We start from the raw sequence: 19,843 nt of genomic DNA, 5'->3' as shown, positions 1-19,843 counted from the left end.
AGAATTCACAGAGAGCATACCATACTTACCACTACAGATTTATTATGGCCAAAAAAGGTACTAACGAAAAGACACATAGGGTGAGGTCTGGGAGGGTTCCCCGAGCAGAGCTGCCATGTCCCAGGGGATGTGCAGCCCTCCCAAGAACGGATATGCTCCTCAACCAGGAAGCTCTCTGAGCCTCCATGCTCAGAGCATTTATTGGCCAGTCCTACTGGATAGGCTAAGTCATGCCTCCCAAGGCAAGTTGATATCAGCCTCCCAGCTGAGTCTTTTCTGGTCTGAACAGCCCCCACTTGCCAGCACAAATGCTCAGGTGTGGCCTGGAAGTCCCAGAACAAAGCACCGCAGTTAAAGGTTGTCCCAACTCAGGACATATTCAAATAATGACGAACCACACTTATGACTATCCCGTTTTTGTTTTTGTTTTTGTACATCTTATCATTACCTGAAATGGACCGGTATTAGCCATTTTGAACTGGACAAACATGTGGTCTACTATGCCAGGAATGACAAAGAGTAATAACATTGCATTCATTGTCAAAAAGAACATTTCAAGGTGTATGCTGAAGTGCAGTGTTGTCAGTAATAGGATAATATCGACATGCCTACAAGGAAGACAAGACTATTATTCAAATATATGCACCAACCACTAAGGCCAAAGATAAAGAAATTGAAGCATTTTACCAGTTCTGCAGTCTGAAATTGACTGAACGTGCAGTCAAGATGCATTGATAATTACTGATGATTGGACTGTGAAATTGGAAACAGAAGAAGGATCAATAGAAAATATGCCCTTGGTGATAGAAATGATGTTGGAGATCACATGATAGAATTTTGCAAGATCAACAACTTCTTCACTGAAAATACCTTTTTTCACCAACATAAATGGAAACTATACACCTGGACTTTGCCAGATGGAATACACAGGAATCAAATCAACTACTTCTGTGGAAAGAGACAATAGAAAAGCTCAATATCATCAGTCAGAACAAGGCTGGGGGCCAACTGCGGAACAGATCATCAATTTCTCATATGTTAGTTCAAGTTGAAACTGAAGAAAATTAGAACAAGTCAACTCTCACTAATTTTCTGACTAGAAATGCCATCCCCATCCCCAGGGGTAATTCAGATGATCCAGAACCTTCCACAAGTGGAGCCAAAGTACAAACTTGAGTATATTCCACCTGAATTTAGAGACCATCTCAAGAATAGATTTGATGCACTGAATACTAGTGACCAAAGAACAAACAAATTGGGGAATGACATCAAGGACATCATACATGAAGAAAGCAAGAGGTCATTTAAAAAAAAAAAAAAAGGAAAGAAAGAAAAGACCAAAACAGATGTCAGAAGAGACTCTGAAACTTGCTCTTGAATGTCGAGCAGCTAGAGCAAAAGGAAGAAATGATGAAGTAAAAGAGCTGAACAGAAGATTTCAAGAGGTGGCTCAAGAAGACAAAGTAAAGTACTGACATGTGCAAAGACTTGGAGATAGAAAACCAAAGGGAGAAACACACTTTGCATTTTTCAAGCTGAAAGAACTGAAAAAAACATTCAAACCTTGAGTTGCAATAGTGAAGGATTCTATGGGGAAAATATTAAACGACACAGGAAGCATCAAAAGAAGATGGAAGAAATACACAGAGTCACTGTATCAAAAAGAATCGGTCGATGTTCAACTATTTCAAGAGGTAGCATATGAACAGGAACCCATGGTACTGAAGGAAGAAGTTCAAGCTGCAGTGAAGGCAATGGCAAAAAATAAGGCCCCAGGAATTGGGGGAATATCAGTTGAGATGTTTCAACTAACAGATGCAGTGCTGGAAGTGCTCACTCATCTATGCCAAGAAATTTGAAGAGAGCTACCTGGCCAACCAACTGGAAGAGATCCATATTTATGCCTATTCCCAAGAAAGATGATCCAACTGCATGCAAAAATTATCAAACAATATCATTACTATTACACACAAGCAAAATTTTGCTGAAAATTATTCAAAAACGGCTGCAGGAGTATATCGACAGGGAACTGCCAGAAATTCAGGCTGGATTTAGAAGAGGACGTGGAACCAGGGGTATCATTGCTGACTTCAGGTGGATACTGGCTGAAAATAGAGAATACCGGAAGGATGTTTACTTGTGTTTTATTGACTATGCAAAGGCATTTGACTGTGTGAATCATGATGAATTATGAATAACACTGCGAAGAATGGAAATTCTAGATCACTTAATTGTGCTCATGAGGAACCTGTACATAGATCAAGAGGCAGTTGTTCGGACAGAACAAGGGAAAATTGCATGGTTTAAAGTCAGGAAAGGTGTGTGTCAGAGTTGTATCCTTTCACCATACCTATTCGATCTGTATGCTGAGCAAATAATCCGAGAAGCTGTACTATGTAAAGACTGGGGCATCAGGATTGGAAGAAGACTTATTAACAATCTGCATTATGCAGATGATGTAGCCTTGCTTGATGAAAGTGAAGAGGACTTGAGGCACTTACTGATGAAGATGATTATCGCCTTCAGTATGGATTAACTCAACATAAAGAAAACAAAAGTCTTCATAACTGGACCAATAAACAACTTCATGATAAATGGAAAGAAGGTTGAAGTTGTGAAGAATTTCATTTTACTTGGATCCACAGTCAACACCCATGGAAAGCAGCAGTCAAGAAATCAAAAGACGCATTGCATTGAGCAAACCTGCTGCAAAGGATCTCTTTAAAGTGTTGAAAACATAGACGTCGCCTTGAAGACTAAGGTACGCCTGACCCAAGCCATGGTATTTTCAGTCACATCATATGCATGGGAAAGCAGGACAATGAATAAGGAAGACAGAAGAAGAATTGATGCCTTCGAATTGTGTTGTTGGTGAAGAATATTGAATATACCATGGACTGCCAAAAGAACGAACAAATCTGTCTTGGAAGAAGTACAACCTGAATGCTCCTTAGAAGCAAGGATGGGGAGACTGTGTCTTACATACTTTGGACATGTTGTCAGGAGGCTTCAGTCCCTGGAGAATGTAAAGTACAGGGTCAGTGGAAAAGTGGAAGACCCTCAAGTAGATGGATTAACACGGTGGCTGCAACAATAAGCTCAAGCATAATGATTGTGAGCATGGCGCAGGACCAGGCAGAGTTTCATTCTGCGGCACATGGGGCTGCTGTGAGTCAGAACCCACTCGAAGGCACCTGACAACAGCAACAGCATCGTTAGCAGGATGTAGTACATACGATGCCACAGTGTGTAATTCGGGTGTCATCATTCTCAGATGTTCACTCACATATATTCAGTTTTATGATTTACTGTTGAAAATACTGCTGTATAGATTTTGTCCTCTACACTAAATCAAAGGCTTCAGTTGCTTGAAAACATGGACCCAGACACTGATCACTTTGCTAAAGTCCATAAGCAGATTCAAGAAGCAGTGAGATGTTGCCATGAACTATAGGGAGAAAAAAGGAAAAGAACCATACGTACAATTCTCACTAATTTTCCGACTAGAAATGCCATCCCCATCCACCGGGGTAATTCAGATGATCCAGAACCTTCCACAAGTGGAGTCATTACCTCAGCTGACAAAATGTTAGCATCATCCAACTCTCTGTCATGGTCGGAATAAATTTTTATGATTGGTGCATTTTTTTATATATGTATTAAAATATACCTTTAAGTTCATATATAATGTTTTCAACCCCCAAAGACAAAATAAATATCAGATTTATAAAGATACTGATAATAAAAAGGCAACACTAATGAAAACTAAAAAAAAAAAAAAAGAGGTATTTGACTTAAGTCAGAACCGACTTAGGATGGAGTCCTCAGAATGGAACCCCATCGTAATTTGGGGGTTAGCTGTAGTACACCATGGGTTTATTTCTCTGGAACCAAGGACAAAGATCAACTTACTTAAGGTAAAAGTAGATCTTTTACTCCTTAGTGGGACATACAGTCTGTCGTAACTTCAAAACTTTGCCACTGTTGCGCAAAGGTAGCCACAGACAGTATGTAACTGAATGAGCATAGCTATGTTCCAATAAAACTTTATTTATGAACACTGAAGTATGATTATTATGTAACTTTTAAGTGTTATGAAGTAATGTTCTTTTGTTATTATTTTTGTTCTTTCTCAACCATTTCAAAATTTAAACACGTTTCTTAGCTCATGGGCCATATAAAAACAGGAGGTGGGCTAGCTCTAGTAAATTGTTCTTCAGAATACGGTTTGGAAACAATTCATGATTCAGTGAAATCAGTAAGGCAGGTCTTGACCAGCGTTTTTAATAGCACTACATGTGGCATGACATCCCTCAGTGTCATACATAGTGAGGGCAAGGCCTGTTTTAGGAAATGTGTCAGTTATATAGACCAGTTCATGATGTAAAATCTGTTGCTATGAATTGTAATATTTTTTTTAAGTTTTAAAAACCATTAATTTACTCTTTACAAGCAGAGATTTAGTATCAAGAAAGGTATATGTCTTAGCTCAAGTTTACAGAGCTATTTAATTGTAGAGCCTACATTAAAATCGGGCCTCCTAATTTTCAGTCGAGAGCTGCTTTCACTTAATTAATAGCTGTATCTGGGATAAAGAATTCTATAATGCTAATAATAAATTGCTTAGTTCTGAGAGCTCAGAATAACCCAAATGTTAAATTATTCAGAGAGAATGTCAGAACTAACTGGTTTATTACTAGCATTTAGATTGTTAGTAATATTCACCTAAATTGTCTTCTTAGCACCAACAAAACTAAATAGGACCTATAAACCAGGCAGACTTTCCCCTGGCCTCTGTCTGTGCTGTCCTATGTTGTCCCTTGCTCTCCAGTTTCAGGGTGTGAGGTCAGGCCCAGGGCATGTCACCCTTGACCATCAGTCACCAGCCTGCCCTCCTCAGGTATCAGACACAGGCTTCTACATTACAGATGCCCCTTAATTAGATAGAGTTGCCCCAACTTGTGTGGATCTTGGATCACGAGAAACTATCAAAAATGAGTTCTTGCTAACAAAAGCTGAGAAAGATTAAGATGAGGAAATGGACATTTCTCAAAAGATACATTTGGAGAAGTTATCTGTTTCCCATCGTTACCCTCACATCACTCATTATATGAGTGTCAGGTTGGATTTATAAGGCCAATTTTAATATATGTAATTATTTTCTGATTTTTCAACCCACCGTCTATCTGTCAGTTTGTCGTGCTATAGAGGAACACATAAAATTAATATCCTAGGCATTAGTGAACTGAATGGACTGTTATCAACCATTTTGAATAAGACTATCATGTCGTCTATTATGGAAACCCTGGTGGTGTAGTGGTTAAGTGCTACGGCTGCTAACCAAAAGGTCAGCAGTTCAAATCCGCCAGGCGCTCCTTAGAAACTCTATGGGGCAGTTTTACTCTGTCCTATAGGGTCACTATGAGTTGGAATCGACTCGATGGCAGTGGGTTTTGGTTTCTGGTCTATTATGATGGGAATGACACACTGAAGAGGAATGGTGTCACATTCACTGTCAAAAAGAACATTTCAAGATCTATCCTGAATTACAAGACTGTCAGTGATAGGATAATATCCGTATGCCTACAAGGAAAACCAGTTAATAAAACTATTATTCAAATTTACGTACCAACCACTAAGACCAAAGATGAATAAATTGAATATTTTTACCAACTTCTTTAGTTTGAAATTGGAAATTGATCAAACCTTCAATCAAGATGCATTGATAATTACTGGTGATTGGAATGCAAAAGTTGGAAGCAAAGAAGAAGGATTGGTAGTTGGAAAATATGGCCTCAGTGATAGAAATGACCCTGGAGAGCGCATGATAGAATTTTACAAGACCAATGACTTCTTCGTTGCCAATACCTTATTTCAACAACATAAATGGCAGCTATACACATTGACCTTACCAGATGGAATACACAGGAATCAAATCGACTACATCAGTCAGAACAAGACCAGGGACTAATTGTGGAAGAGATCATCAATTGCTCATATGCAAGTTGAAGCTGAAGAAAATTAGAACAAGTCCACGAGAGCCAAAGTATGAACTTGAATATATCACACCTGAATTTAGAAACCATCTCAAGAATAGATTTGACACAATGAACACTAGTGAGTGAAGACCAGCCGAGTTGTGCAGTGGCATCAAAGACATCATACATGAAGAAAGCAAGAGGTCATATAAAAAAAAGGAAAGAAAGAAAAGACCCAAATCAAAGAAGAGACTCTGAAACTTGCTCTTGCATGTAGAGTAGCAAAAGTGGAAGGAAGAGAAGATGAACAGAAGATTTCAAAGGGCAGCTCGAGAATACAAAGTATTGTGATGAAATATGCAAAGACCTGAAGATAGAAAGCCAAAAGGGAAGAAGACACCTGGCATTTCTCAAGCCGAAGGAATTGAAAAAATTAAAGCCTCGAGCTGCAACATTGAAGGATTCTACAGGGAAAATATTAAAGGACCCAGGAAGCATCAAAAGAAGATGGAAGGAATATACAGAGTCACTGTACCAGAAATAATTGGTAGATGTTCAAACATTTCAGGATGTAACATTTGATCAAGAACTGATGGTATTGAGGGAAGAAGTCCAAGCTGCACTGAAGGCATTGATGAAAATCAAGGTTCCAGGAATTAGCAGAATTCTTACTGAGATATTTCAGCAAAGGAACGCAGAGCTGGAAGTGCTCACTCGCCTATGCCAAGAAATTTGGAAGACAGCTACCTAGCCAACCTACTAGAAGAAAACCATATTTGCACCTGTATTTCCAAAGAAAAGTGATCCAACAGAATGTGGAAATTATTGAACAATATCATTAATACCACACACAAGTCAAATTTTGCTGAAGATCATTCAAAACAGTTGCAGCAGTACATCAAGTAGGAACTGCCAGAAATTTAAGCCCAATTTAGAAGAGGATGTAGAACCAGGGATATCATTGCTGATGTCAGATGGATCTTGCCTAAAAGCAGAGACTACCATAAAGATGATTACCTGTGTTTTATTGACAATGCAAAGGCAGTCAGCTATGTGAACCATAACAAATTATCGATAACATTGCAAAGAATTGGAATTCCAGAACATTTAATTGTGCTCATGTAGAACCTGTACTTAGACCAAGAGGCAGTCATTCAAACAGAACAAGGGGATACTGTGTGGTTTAAAGTCAAGAAAGTATGCGACAAGGTTGTATCCTTTCACCATATTTATTCAGTCTCTAAACTGAGCAAATAATCTGAGTAACTGGACTATATGAAGAAAAACAGGGCATCAGGATTGGAGGAACGCTCATTAACAACCTGCAATATGCAGATGACACGCCCTTGCTTGCTGCAGGTGAAGAGGACTTGAAGCACTTCCTGATGAAGATCAAAGACCCCAACCTTCAGTACGGATTACACCTCAACATAAAGAAAACAATAATCCTCACAACTGGACCAATTAGCAACATTATCATAAATGGAGAAAAGATTGAAGTTGTCAAGGATTTCATTTTACTTGGATCCACAATCAACCCCCATGGAAGCAGCAGTCAAGAAATCAAATGACTCATTGCATTGGGCAAATCTGCTGCACTAAAAAACCTCTTTAAAGTGTAGAAAAGCAAAGATGTTCGTTTAAGGACTAAGCTGCCCCTGACCCAAGCTCCGGCGTTTTCAGTCGCCTCATATGCATGTGAAAGCTGGACAGTGAATAAGGAAGATGGAAGAAGTGAAGCCTTTGACTTTTGGTGTTGGTGAAGAATATGGAATATACCATGGACTGTCAAAAGAACAAACAAATCTGTCTTGGAAGAAGAACAACTAGAATGCTCCTTAGAAGTAAGGATGGGGAGATTTCCTTTCACATACTTTGGACATGTTATCAGGAGGGACCAGTCCCTGGAGAAAGACATCATGCTCGGTATATAGAGGGTCAAAGAAAAAGAGGAGGACCCTCACGGAGACGGACTGACACAATCACTGCACCAGTGGGCTGCAGCATAGCGACTGTGCAGATGGCAGAGGCCCAGGCGGTGTCTCGTTCTCCTGGATACACGGTCGCTATGAGTTGGAACCAACCTGATGTCACCTGACAATGACAACAACAATCTCTTCTTTCATACGTGTAAAGGAAACGGAAAATTCAATTGAATATGCAAACAGAAGTGGAAATCACAGAGAAACAAGAAAAGAGTGACTTTGAACATCAATAATTTGCCAGCATATTTCCACATTTTTGATGCAGTAGCACAAACGTGGTTTTTAAAACATACTTAACTGAAGAGTAAATTCAGGGCACTGTTTCACATTTAATAATAGGTGTCAATAATAATACCGTTAGAATATTCTCTTCACCTCAGTTTATCACAACGAGATCACTAATAAATATCTATGTAGGCGCCACCACTACGTGTGGACTGTTGTTGTTTGTTGTAATCTATCATTCATTAAAGAAATAAATATGCAAAGTCTTATGAGCTTTAGGTCTGCCATTATGCAAAAAAAGTTGTAAGCAGAGCAAAACTATAAAAAAGAAAAAATATCCACAGTACATAAGACATCTAGGCTGTATGAGTACAATGACACACACACACAAATCTATTTAGAGAGTTTATTTCAAGATATCAATCATAATGATTATTTGCGTGTTGTGTAACAGGTTATAGTTAACTTTGTTTCTGTGCAATGTAAACATTCTAGATTTACAATTTAAAAGCACTTAACAAACCATTCCTATAAGGAAATACATTTTCAGTTTTCTGAACATATGGAGTTTCCATAAGGAAAAGTGCAATATCAAATTACTTTGGAATGCCAATTAAAATTAATAACATTAGTTTATTTGGAAATCTTTCAAAATACTATTTCATGTAAGGTAGTCCTGTATACAGGTAAACATCCTTCTGGTAGTCTCTGCTTTCAGCCAGGATCCATCTGACATCAGCAATGATATCCCTGGTTCCACGTCCTCTTCTGAAACTGGCCTGAATTTCCGGCAGTTCCCTGTGGATATACTGCTGCAGTCGCTTTTGAATGATCTTCAGCAAAATTTTACTTGCCTACGATATTAATGATATTGTTCTATAATTTCCACATTCGATTAGATCACCTTTCTTGGGAATAGGCATAAATATGTATCTCTTCCAATCAGTTGGCCAGGAAGCTGTCTTCCATATTTCTTGGCATAGACAAGTGAGCACCTCCAGCGTTTCATCTGTTTGTTGAAACATCTCAATTGATATTCCATCAATTTCTGGAGCCTTGTTTTTTGCCAATGCCTTCAGAGTACCTTGGACTTCTTTCCTCAGTACCATCTGTTCTGATCATATGCCACCTCTTGAAATCGTTGAACATCGACTAAATCTTTTTGGTATAAGGACTCTTTGTATTCCTTCCATCTTCTTTTGATGCTTCCTGTGTCATTTAATATTTTCCCCATAGAATCCTTCACTATTGCAACTCGAGCTTAAATTTTTTCTTCAGTTATTTCAGCTTGAGAAACGCTGAGCTTGTTCTTCCCTTTTGGTTTTCCATCTCCAGCTCTTTGCACATGTCATTATAATACGTTTACTTTGTCTTCTCGAGCCACCTTTGAAATCTTCTGTTCAGTTCTTTTACTTCAGTTCTTTTGCTTTAGCTGCTCGATGTTCAAGAGCAAGTTTCAGAGTCTCCTCTGACATCCGTCTTGGTCTTTTCTTTCTTTCCTGTCTTTTCAATGACCTCTTGCTTTCTTCATGGATGATGTGTTTGATGTCATTCCACAACTCGTCTGGTCTTCGGTCACAAGTGTTCAGTGCATCAAATCTATTCTTCAGATGGTCTCTAAATTCAGGTAGGATATACTCAAAGTCATATTTTGGCTCTCATGGACTTGTTCTGATTTTCTTCAGTTTCAGTTTGAGCTTGCATATGAGCAATTGATGGCCTGTTCCACAGTTGGCCCCTGGCCTTGTTCTGACTGATGATACTGAGCTTTTCCATCATCTCTTTCCACAGATGTAGTCAATTTGATTTCTGTGTGTTTCATCTGGCGAGGTCCATGTGTATAGTCACTGCCTATGTTGGTGAAAGAAGGTATTTGCAATGAAGAAGTCATTGGTCTTGAAAAATTCTGTCATTCCGTCTCCAGCATTGCTTCTGTCACTACGGCTATATTTTCCAACTACTGATCCTTCTTCTTTGTTTCCAAATTTCACGTTCCAATCATCAGTAATTATCAATGCATCTTGACTGCATGTTCAATCAATTTCAGACTGCAGCAGCTGATAAAAATCTTCTATTTCTTCGTCTTTGACCCTAGCGGTTGGTGGATAAATTTGAATAATAGTCGTATTAACTAGTCTTCCTTGTAGGCTTATGGATATTATCCTATCACTGACAGCATTGTACTTCAGGATAGATCTTGAAATGTTCTTTTTGACGATGAATCCAACACCAGTCCTCTTCAAGTTGTCATTCCCAACATAGTAGACTATATGATTGTCTGATTCAAAATGGCCAATACCAGTCCTTTCAGCTCACTAATGCCTAGGGTATCGATATTTATGCGTTCCATTTCATTTTTGATGATTTCCAATTTTCCTAGATTCATGCTTCGTACATTCCAGGTTTTGATTATTAATGGATGTTTGCAGCTGTTTCTTTTCATTTTGAGTGGTGTCACATCAGCAAATGAAGGTCCCGAAAGCTTTACTCCATCCACGTCATTAAGGTCGATTCTGCTTTGAAGAGGCAGCTCTTCCCCAGTCATCTTTTGATTGCCTTCCAACCTGGGGGGCTCCTCTTCCAGCACTATATCAGACAGTGTTCTGCTGTGATTCATAAGGTTTTCACTGGCTAATGCTTTTCAGAAGTAGACTGCTGGGTCCTTCTTCCTAGTCTGTCTTAGTCTGGAAGCTCAGCTGAAACCTGTCCTTCATGGGTGACCCTGCTGGTATCCGAATACCGGTGGCATAGCTTCCAGCATCACAGCAACATGCAAGCCTCCACAGTGTGACAAACTGACAGACACGTGGAGAATGTTTACCTGTGTTTCATTGACTATGCAAAGGCATTCGACTGTGTGGATCATAACAAATTATGGGTAATATTGCGAAGAATGGCAATTCCAGAACACTTAATTGTGCTCATGAGGGACCTTTACATAGACCTTTACATAGAGGCAGTTGTTCAGACAGAACAAGGGGATACTGATTGGTTTAAAGTCAGGAAAGGTTCCCATCAGGGTTGTATTCTTTCACCTTACCTATTCAATCTGTATACTGAGCAAATAATACGAGAAGCTGGACTATATGAAGAATGGGGCATCAGAACTGGAGGAAGACTCATTAACAATCTGCTTTACGCACATGACACAACTTTGCTTGCTGAAAGTGAAGAGGATTTGAAGCACTTACTAACGAAGATCAAAGACTACAGTGTTCAGTATGGATTGCACCTCAACATAAAGAAAACAAAAATCCTCACAACTGGACCAATGAGCAACATCATGATAAACGGAGAAAAGATCGAAGTTGTCAAGCATTTCATTTTACTTGGGTCCACAATCAACAGCCACGGAAGCAGTAGTCAAGAAATCAAAAGACGCACTGCATTGGGTAAATCTGCTGCAAAGGACCTCTTTAAAGTGTTGAAGAGCAAAGATGTCACCCCGAAGACTCAGGTGCGCCTGGCCCTAGCCATGGCATTTTCAGTCACATCATATGCACGTGAAAGCTGGACAATGAATAAGGAAGACCAAAGAAGAGTTGACGCCTCTGAATTGTGGTGTTGGCGAAGAATACTGAATATACCATGGACTGCCAAAAGAACGAACAAATCTGTCTTAGATGAAGTACAACCAGAATGCTCCTTAGAAGCAAGGATGGCAAGACTGCGTCTTACATACTTTGGACATGTTGTCAGGAGGGATGAGTCCCTGGAGAAGGACATAATGCTTGGCAGAGTACAGGGTCAGCGGAAAAGAGGAAGACCCTCAACGAGGTGGATTGACACAGTGGCTGCAACAGTGAGCTCAAGCATAACAACAATTGTTAGAACGGCTCAGGACCAGACTGTGTTTCCTTGTGTTGTGCGTAGGGTCGCTATGAGTTGGAACCGACTTGACGGCACCTAACACCAACAGTCCTGTGGTCTATCTTTAGTTTCTGACTTTAAAAATACTAAAGCCATGTTTGTTTATTTTATTATTATAAAAATGCCTACGATTGCTTATTCAAAACCTTAGAGCCAGGTGTGTTTTGGAATTCAAATGTTTTAGAATTTAAGGAAAGGAAGAAAAGTAATAGGTATATATATGTACGTTACGTGACATCTCCAGGGGAGTCCGCACCTTATACGTGGATGTTCACACTAAGTGGAATAAAGGCTATAAACAGCATCACATTATTCGGATGAAGTTTTACTGATCACTGAGTTTGTCACAGTCACACAAGAAAGCTTTCAGTACTCAGAGCTTTTTGGATTTTGGAATTAAACATAATAGGTCATGGACCTTTATCTAAAATAATTTCACCTGAAAGTTTTTAAAATCTGTGGATGTATATGTGTGCATACATACATACGCCTCTCTATGTCTCTCTCTTTCTCACACACACATACATTGGGATAGCCAAGCCCATTCATTTGCTTATATTCTGGCTACTTTGAAGTCCTTGGGTGATGCAAATGGTTAAGCGCTCAGGTGCTAACAGAAATGTTGGAAGTTTGAGTCCATCCATATGTGCCTTGGAAGAAAGGCCTGGCAGTCAACTTCTGAAAAAAAGCCATTGAAAACCCTACGGAGCACAGTTCTACTTTGACGCACATGGGGTTGTCCCGTGTCTGGATGGACTCCGTGGCAACTGGTTGGCCGTGGCTGCTTTTGCACTACAGGGGCAGTGCTGAGTGTTTGACAGAAACCATGCAGCCCACAAAGCCTGCATATCTGCCACCTGGCCCTTTACAGAAAGAGTTCACTGGTACCTGATACGCATGATGTATCCAGAGTCTTTAGTTTTGTTCTGATCCTAAAGACATTAAGAATGCCGTAAGTTTGTGATAATTTGGTTTTTAGAAAACTAAAAGTAAGCAAGCAAGCAATGAACTCTCACTGTCTTCTAACTATTTTGAGAGTTTTCTTTTTTTTCTGTTAAAATTTATAATGTGAATATAAAAATAAACTGTCATGGTTTAATTACAATAAGCTTTTTTTTTAGTAAATGAACTTAGTGTTATTTTAGCTTCTTTAAGTTGGTGTTAGAGGTGATACCATTTGTAACACAGTTTTACATTAAAGTAAAATCTCTGAAAGAACACAGTGATAAAACTTAAAATGTAAAGTCGGAGCAGTAGCCCGTACAGCCTATATACATATCAATGGTGTTACTCTTGTTGTGTTGATTTGATTTCAACTCACAGTGACCCTATAGGACAGAGCAGAACTGCCCTGTAGAATTTTCCAGGCTGTTTTTAATCTTCAGAGGAGCAGATCATCAGGTCTTTTCTCTCAAGGAGCCACTGGATTGGAACTACCGCCCCCTGGGTTAGCAGCCAAGTGCTTAACTGCTGTGCTACCAGGGCTCTTTGTGTTAATGTTTGTGATAGCAGTAATAATAAAAGTTCAACTCGATATTGTTATTTTAAAGGAAGTTTAATGTTGAATTTTATCTTTTTTTTTTTCTTTTTGGTTACTCTAAATTAGGAAGTTATACTAATTGCTCACTTTGGTGATTTTTAAGATTTTGACCTTACATAAATTAAGATGACATAAATAGTGACTTTGAAATTAATGTTTTACAGACGGGGGACATCACAGTGATGGAATCGGAAAATAAATTGCATGTTCCAGAGAAAAAAGTAAAAGGATGGCGAAAATGTAGGAAATTGTTGTACTGATAGAGATGCCATATGCATTGTATAAAATCACAAAAGATGCCCGCTCTGTAGTGACACACTGCATCTTAGAATGCTTCATAATAGGATTGGAAAACTACATAGAACAGAATATTCCAAAGGAGTTACCAGCTATACATCCTTTTAAAAATTACCTGAAGTTATGCACGTGAAATTTATATATGTAACTCACTGTTGCTATAAACAATACATTGTTACTTTTTTCCTGTAAATTAAGAATAACTGTGTTTTTCCAATTGGGGAGAGGTTAAGTTCTGAAAATAGAAACTGTCTTCTCACACTTCTCAGTAAGTGTGAACCTCGGAGAAGTGGCAGGGTTTTTTTTTTGAATGATGCTTTGCTCAGCTATGTCCACTCTTCATTTGCCGCCTGTGCCTGGGCCACCTCAAATGTCACCACCTAATTAATCTCCAAGACTTGTGTCTTAGCCACTCAGAAGATGTTAAGCACTTAGTGGACTTCATCTTTCCACAAGGTGGTTTATAATACACTCAAAGCTCTAGCTAGATGCTTTTCCTCACTGTGGCGTACCACCCTTTACAGGAGCCTCCTTCCTGGAAGCCCCTCAGCTGTTGCCTCCAGCCCAGGTGCTCACTTTATGCTGCTGAGCTGGTATGATATGCAGTACTGGGTCGGCATTGCTGGTCAGAGTATTTTCAACAGTATGAGTCAGAATCAACTCCACGGCAATGGGTTTATTCTGTTGTTTTTCAGATGTTATTGTTCTGTTAACTGGCCTAAATAGATATTTGTTGGTGAGGTCCACATGTACATCTCCTTTGAGAGCTAATTCCCCCCCCCTTTTTTTTTATTGTGGGTAAAATTATGTAATAAAAGTTTCCATTTTGACTATTTTTAAGTGTATAATTCAGCAACATTAATTACATTCACTGTGTTGTGTAACCATCTCCATCTTTTTCCAATACTTTTGTATCACCCCAAACAGACATCAATACTGGGGGCTGCTTCCTAACTGATAAGGAGACAACCACCATGGTACAAGAGTGGGGTCACTGGGCTTGCTTCCCCATTTTATAGCTTGCTATAAATTCTTCATCTTGACTTTCAAAAACATTTATAATTTTATTTCTTTCCATCTTTGTCTACGTTCGAATTTTCCCTAGCCTTCATGTCTCATTTTCAAACATGCCCTGTACCCTAGGCATCCATCCCTCAAGCTTCAAAGCTCTTTTTAGCTCTTCTCTTTGTTCCCTGTTCTCCCTATGCTTTTTGCTTCACCTAGTGCTTTTTGTCCTCATGTCTGACCAACATACGCCACCTTCTCCAAGAAAGCGTCAAAATCATCCAGCTTGGAACTAGCCATCACAGCCTTCCCACTTTCCCACGTCACCGGTCTCTTAATGACAAGTTATTTCTGTAGCTCTGTGGCCAACGTGCGTGGGCTGCCCAGGTCCTAACTCCACGTCCTAAATGAGCGCCTCAGCTCGTCCATCAGATAAGTACCAGGAGTTCAAAGAGTTGCTAGGGACTCCAGTGAGATAGCGTATGTAATAGTGCTTTATAAATGATAAAACTTTACATAAATGTTAGTAATCTTAGATTTAAATTAAAATATAGAGCGCTTCGTAAGATGCATTTGACATCTTATTTATCACTGCAAGCTCCTGAATGCTAACAACAAACTTGATCATGTGAGGAAATGTGAAATGGGTTGAATCTGATTATTGCTTTCTTGCCAGTCACAAAAATATAAAACTCAACCTGTTTGAGACATGAACTTGTAAAATATTTGCCTTATACATATACAGCTTAAGAGTTATTTATAGCATAACTAGATAAATTTGACTTTCTTAAGCTTATGATTAAAGTTATACAAAGTCATGGTTATTACTTGTATCTTAAATTTTCTCAAATACAGGTGCTGTTTTATTTAGGAAGTGTGCAAGAATAAGGTGTCATAAAGAAGCCTGGCATTTCTCAGTATCTCTACTAAAACATTGGAGTTTACCTATTTGTTTTAGTTATATAGGTGTTAACACTTAGAAATACTTCTAATGAAAGTGCTTATATAACTTATGAAGATCAGTAAGACTTCCAAAATTGCTTCATTTTGTGATCTCATTGTCAAGCTTAGTTGTCTTTTCGGTTTTTTTGTTTTGTTTTACTTTTGAGGACAATCCATTGGCTTGTTCTGTTCAAAACTAACTAGGCAAATACATTAGTAAAGGTGTGAGGTTCTGTGAAGTTGAAATCACAGTAGCATTTTCCAAAGTAATGAGAGTACTCTTCTCAAATTGCAGTTTTGCTCCCCTATCACTATGATATCAACCCTTTTGAGCAATGCGTACTTTTGATGAAGCCTTTGTTTATATTTTTCTTATGATGCAATGTTGTTATCAATGTTCTTGTTCCATAGGGTTTTGTTTTTCTAGGAGTTCATTTAAAAAATTAGTCTGTGAGAAGTGAGTGCAATTGTATCTTTTTCCTAATTTTTACTTCAAGTTGTCACGTGTTAAGTAACCCTAATGCACAGAGCGTACAATGAGTCATTCTTTGTATCAAAGCCTTATAGCCTGAAGTATAGAATTATATGCAGTACCTACATTAATTATAATCATTTTGCTATGCATAGGCCTAGGGCTGGATTATCCAATAGGAAAGGTAAGCACGGTGCTTACCAGACAGAGCGTCTGTAGTGAACAATTTCACATGGGCTTCACCGTACCGCTTTGATATGGTGAAACTCATGTGAAATTGTTTGCTTCAGATTACTAAGTAAGCTTGTGCTTACCTTGCTTACTGGGTCATCTCTCCCTGTTCCCACCCAAAACCCCAGTGCTGTCAAGTCGATTCCAACTCATAGCAACCGTATAGGATAGAGTAGAGCTGCCCCACAGAGTTTCCTGTTAGGGATTGTAAATTTGAAAAGAGCCTTTCATTCTGTAGGAAGGTGCTATGGGGTTGGCAGAAAGACAGATGCCAGTCATACCTAGAACCAGAATCTTTGATGTGGTGAAAAATGTGAAATTGCTCACCACAGATGATCTGGTAAGCAAGGTAAGCGCTGTGCTTACCTTGCCTATTGGATAATCTGCCGCTGCATAGCCCTTTGCCCTTTTGCTTAGTTTTTCTTTTTTCAGGATTCAAATAGTTGAGTAGCCAACAGGTGAAAAATGTCCCGTTAATCTTCCTGTCTACCTCGTGAGCACAGGGACTGCTGATCGATTACAGCAGTTGTCCCCTAAATGAGCTGCCCCATCTGCCTCTTGTTTCATTAGTCAGCTGTCTGCCCCCAGATCTGATAGGATGGGATGCTGGTGGGCTTTTACAGCCTGTTCGTGCTGTCTGTACAATAAGGACAGGTCATTAGCAAAGTGGGCACAAAAGGGTATTTATCCACTACCTACAATAAATATACATGCTAGTGTCTGGAAGGCGTTTGAGACTGTTTAGTGAAATCGCCTAAGGAAAACAAAATAACTGGTTTTGCTTCAGCTTTCTATTTAGCAACAACTAATGTAAGACCACGGCATTTCTTACCGTACAGACGCTTTTACTGATTATAGTTGTCCTCAAAACAGTTCTATTCAATAAGTTATTTTAATTTAAAAATCAGGGAAAAACTTTAAAAATATTTTTTAAATAGCAAACAAAATGATACTGTTCTCTCATCCAGAGGTCAGGTTCCTGACCTTTGGTTACATATCCTCCACGTTGGCACTTTACAAAATGGCTAATTATCATCTGTTTTCTTATTGTATAAGATGTCGCGTAGCAGTCATCTGGCAGTTGGGAACAATCTTGATGAAGAATTCATGCTTTCTTGGCTGTAGAATTGGAGGGATGAGAATTAAATGAGACCATGTGCATAGAAGCACTTAGCGCAGCGCTTGGCACACAGGACGTGCGTCCAGCTCTTGTTCTGCTGGCACCTGTCCAGGTCGTTCAGATGCCGAACGATGGAAGATTGTATCAACACTATTTAACGAGTGTTAACTGTATACGAAATCATTTTTATTGTCTCTAAAAATGATTTAACATCCGACAATCTATGGGAACCACCTATTTATAAATCACTCAAATTTTGCCTGTTGATAGAGAATTTAGGCAGATCTGCACAGATTTATTGTTCTTTGCTCCAGAATACAGTTACCTCACAGATGTCACTTAGCATGAAATCAGCTCTAACTAGCCCATCAGTTTCACAGCCACCCCCCAAACCAAACCCCGTTGCCATCAAGTCGACTCTGACTCCTAGTGACACGGTAGGACAGAGTGCAGCTGCCCCATGGGGTTTCCAAGGCCGGAATCTTTACAGAAACAGATTGCCAAATCTTTCTCCCATGGAGGTGCAGGGTGGGTTCAAATCGCCGACCTTTAGGTTAACAGCCAAGCACTTAACCACTGTGCCACCAGGGCTCCTTAACCATACCTTATTTTGTAAGCAATAGTTTGACCAAAGAAATAACTCAGGCATGCTGTCAATTTTTTTGTACTTTTCACATCTTAAATATCAGAATATTTTTAAATTAAAAGCTGTAGAATTATATTTGAATCTTCCCATTCATTTTATTTTCAGGGTGCTATTTTAAAGAAAGTTTTTGGAAGTCGAAACTGTACGCGTCAATGGACTTGGGAAGTGAATTTCTATTGCTGTAATCTCACTGCGTGTTCACGTTTGTTCGTTGCAGGCCTTGTTTGTATGAAGTCCAGCACGTCGGTGGTCGAGCTGGTTATGCTGCTTTGTTCTCAGGTATGACACCCCCTTCGCTTGATTCTATTCAACTATGTGAGCATTTTAAAATGTAGCTAATGACAGAACACACGTGCACACAGGCAGTCCCCAGGTTACAAACGTCTGCCTTGAGGACATCTCACACTTGCCCTTTAATGCTACGTAAATTTGCCCTCACTTGGAAACCACTGAACCAGCCCCTACTGGCAACAATTTCTTCATCACAATCACCTCACTTTCTGCACGCGCAGCTTTTAAATCACTGGAAAGGCTTCAAGCCTTTTCTTGCGCTAAAGTCAGACTAAACAAGAACCGTGTGCACCTGTTCCCACTTACCTACAAATTCGACTTAAAAGACACACTCAGGAGTGGATCTCATTTGTAACCCGGGGACTGCCTGTACCTATGCATGTGTTTATGTGTTTCAAAAACTCCCGTTTCTATCCTGTAGGTGCAGAAAATAACTTATACTGAGATAGTTTAATATTTAAACAGTCTTACCCTACTTCCGCTCTCGTGTCTCCTTCTCTGTCACTCTTCTGTTCTTCCACTTTTCTTCACCTTTTTATCTCTACGAGTAGTCCTTTTGTTATACATCTTTTGAAGCCCTCTTTGTAGCCCACCTTTTAAATACAATACAGCAGAGTTTATATTTTGAGTTACATGGTTTCTTCTTCTCTGTTAGGTTAGTGCTTATGAAAAGTAAGTTTTCATCACTCAGTAGTCGAACAAAGGGTACCGTACAGCTCGTTAGCGGTGGGTCTGTGATGTGGCACTTGCTGCTTTCCCTTTTTTACATGTAATTTGTATATGTCAAGGTGGATTCTCAAAGTCTCCTGATGCTGTTTATCTTCAGTAATCAGCATTACAAATAGAATTGTAATCGTTGGGTGTTACTCATCCTCCTCAGCAATTACGGGAATGAAAAGCCTTTGCATTAGCCTTTCTGATAACTAGAATAGGGGACTAAATGTTCTCTCCTCCCCAACTCTGTCAAATCTCCTAGTGATCCTGCCTGTCATGTAAATCCTAAGTTCCCGTAAGAGCAGAGTGAAGAAAAGCGCTTCGGCAAGACTGCAGTGAGCACTCAGTAAATGAGTCCCCAGCTTCTGCAATAAAAATAAAAACACGTCTACACCATTTCTAGTTGCTGACCTGAGATCTGCCTAAAACCACAGCTGAGTCTCAAGCGATGATAGGCATGCAAGTGATCCTTTAAAGCAACGGCAAAAACAGATGAAACAACTTACCTGTTGGTTTCCAGTCTTCGG

At 39.3% G+C, this 19,843-nt stretch overlaps 1 protein-coding gene across 5 annotated transcripts in view; it reads left to right on the top strand.

Annotated features, from left to right (window-relative positions):
* The window catches only part of NBEA (neurobeachin), a 914,947-nt gene that overhangs the window by 415,482 nt on the left and 479,622 nt on the right, over positions 1 to 19,843 (top strand). For all 5 annotated transcript variants that reach the window (XM_064269920.1, XM_064269919.1, XM_064269917.1 and 2 more), the window contains one exon: positions 18,529 to 18,590. In XM_064269920.1, the coding sequence (XP_064125990.1) occupies positions 18,529 to 18,590 (62 nt within the window). The remainder of the gene's footprint in view (positions 1 to 18,528; positions 18,591 to 19,843) is intronic.

This window comes from Loxodonta africana, chromosome 17, assembly GCF_030014295.1.
Source record: "Loxodonta africana isolate mLoxAfr1 chromosome 17, mLoxAfr1.hap2, whole genome shotgun sequence".
Lineage (NCBI taxonomy): Eukaryota > Metazoa > Chordata > Mammalia > Proboscidea > Elephantidae > Loxodonta > Loxodonta africana.
Note: the sequence above shows the minus strand (reverse complement) of the source record. Positions and strands in the feature narration are given on the sequence as shown.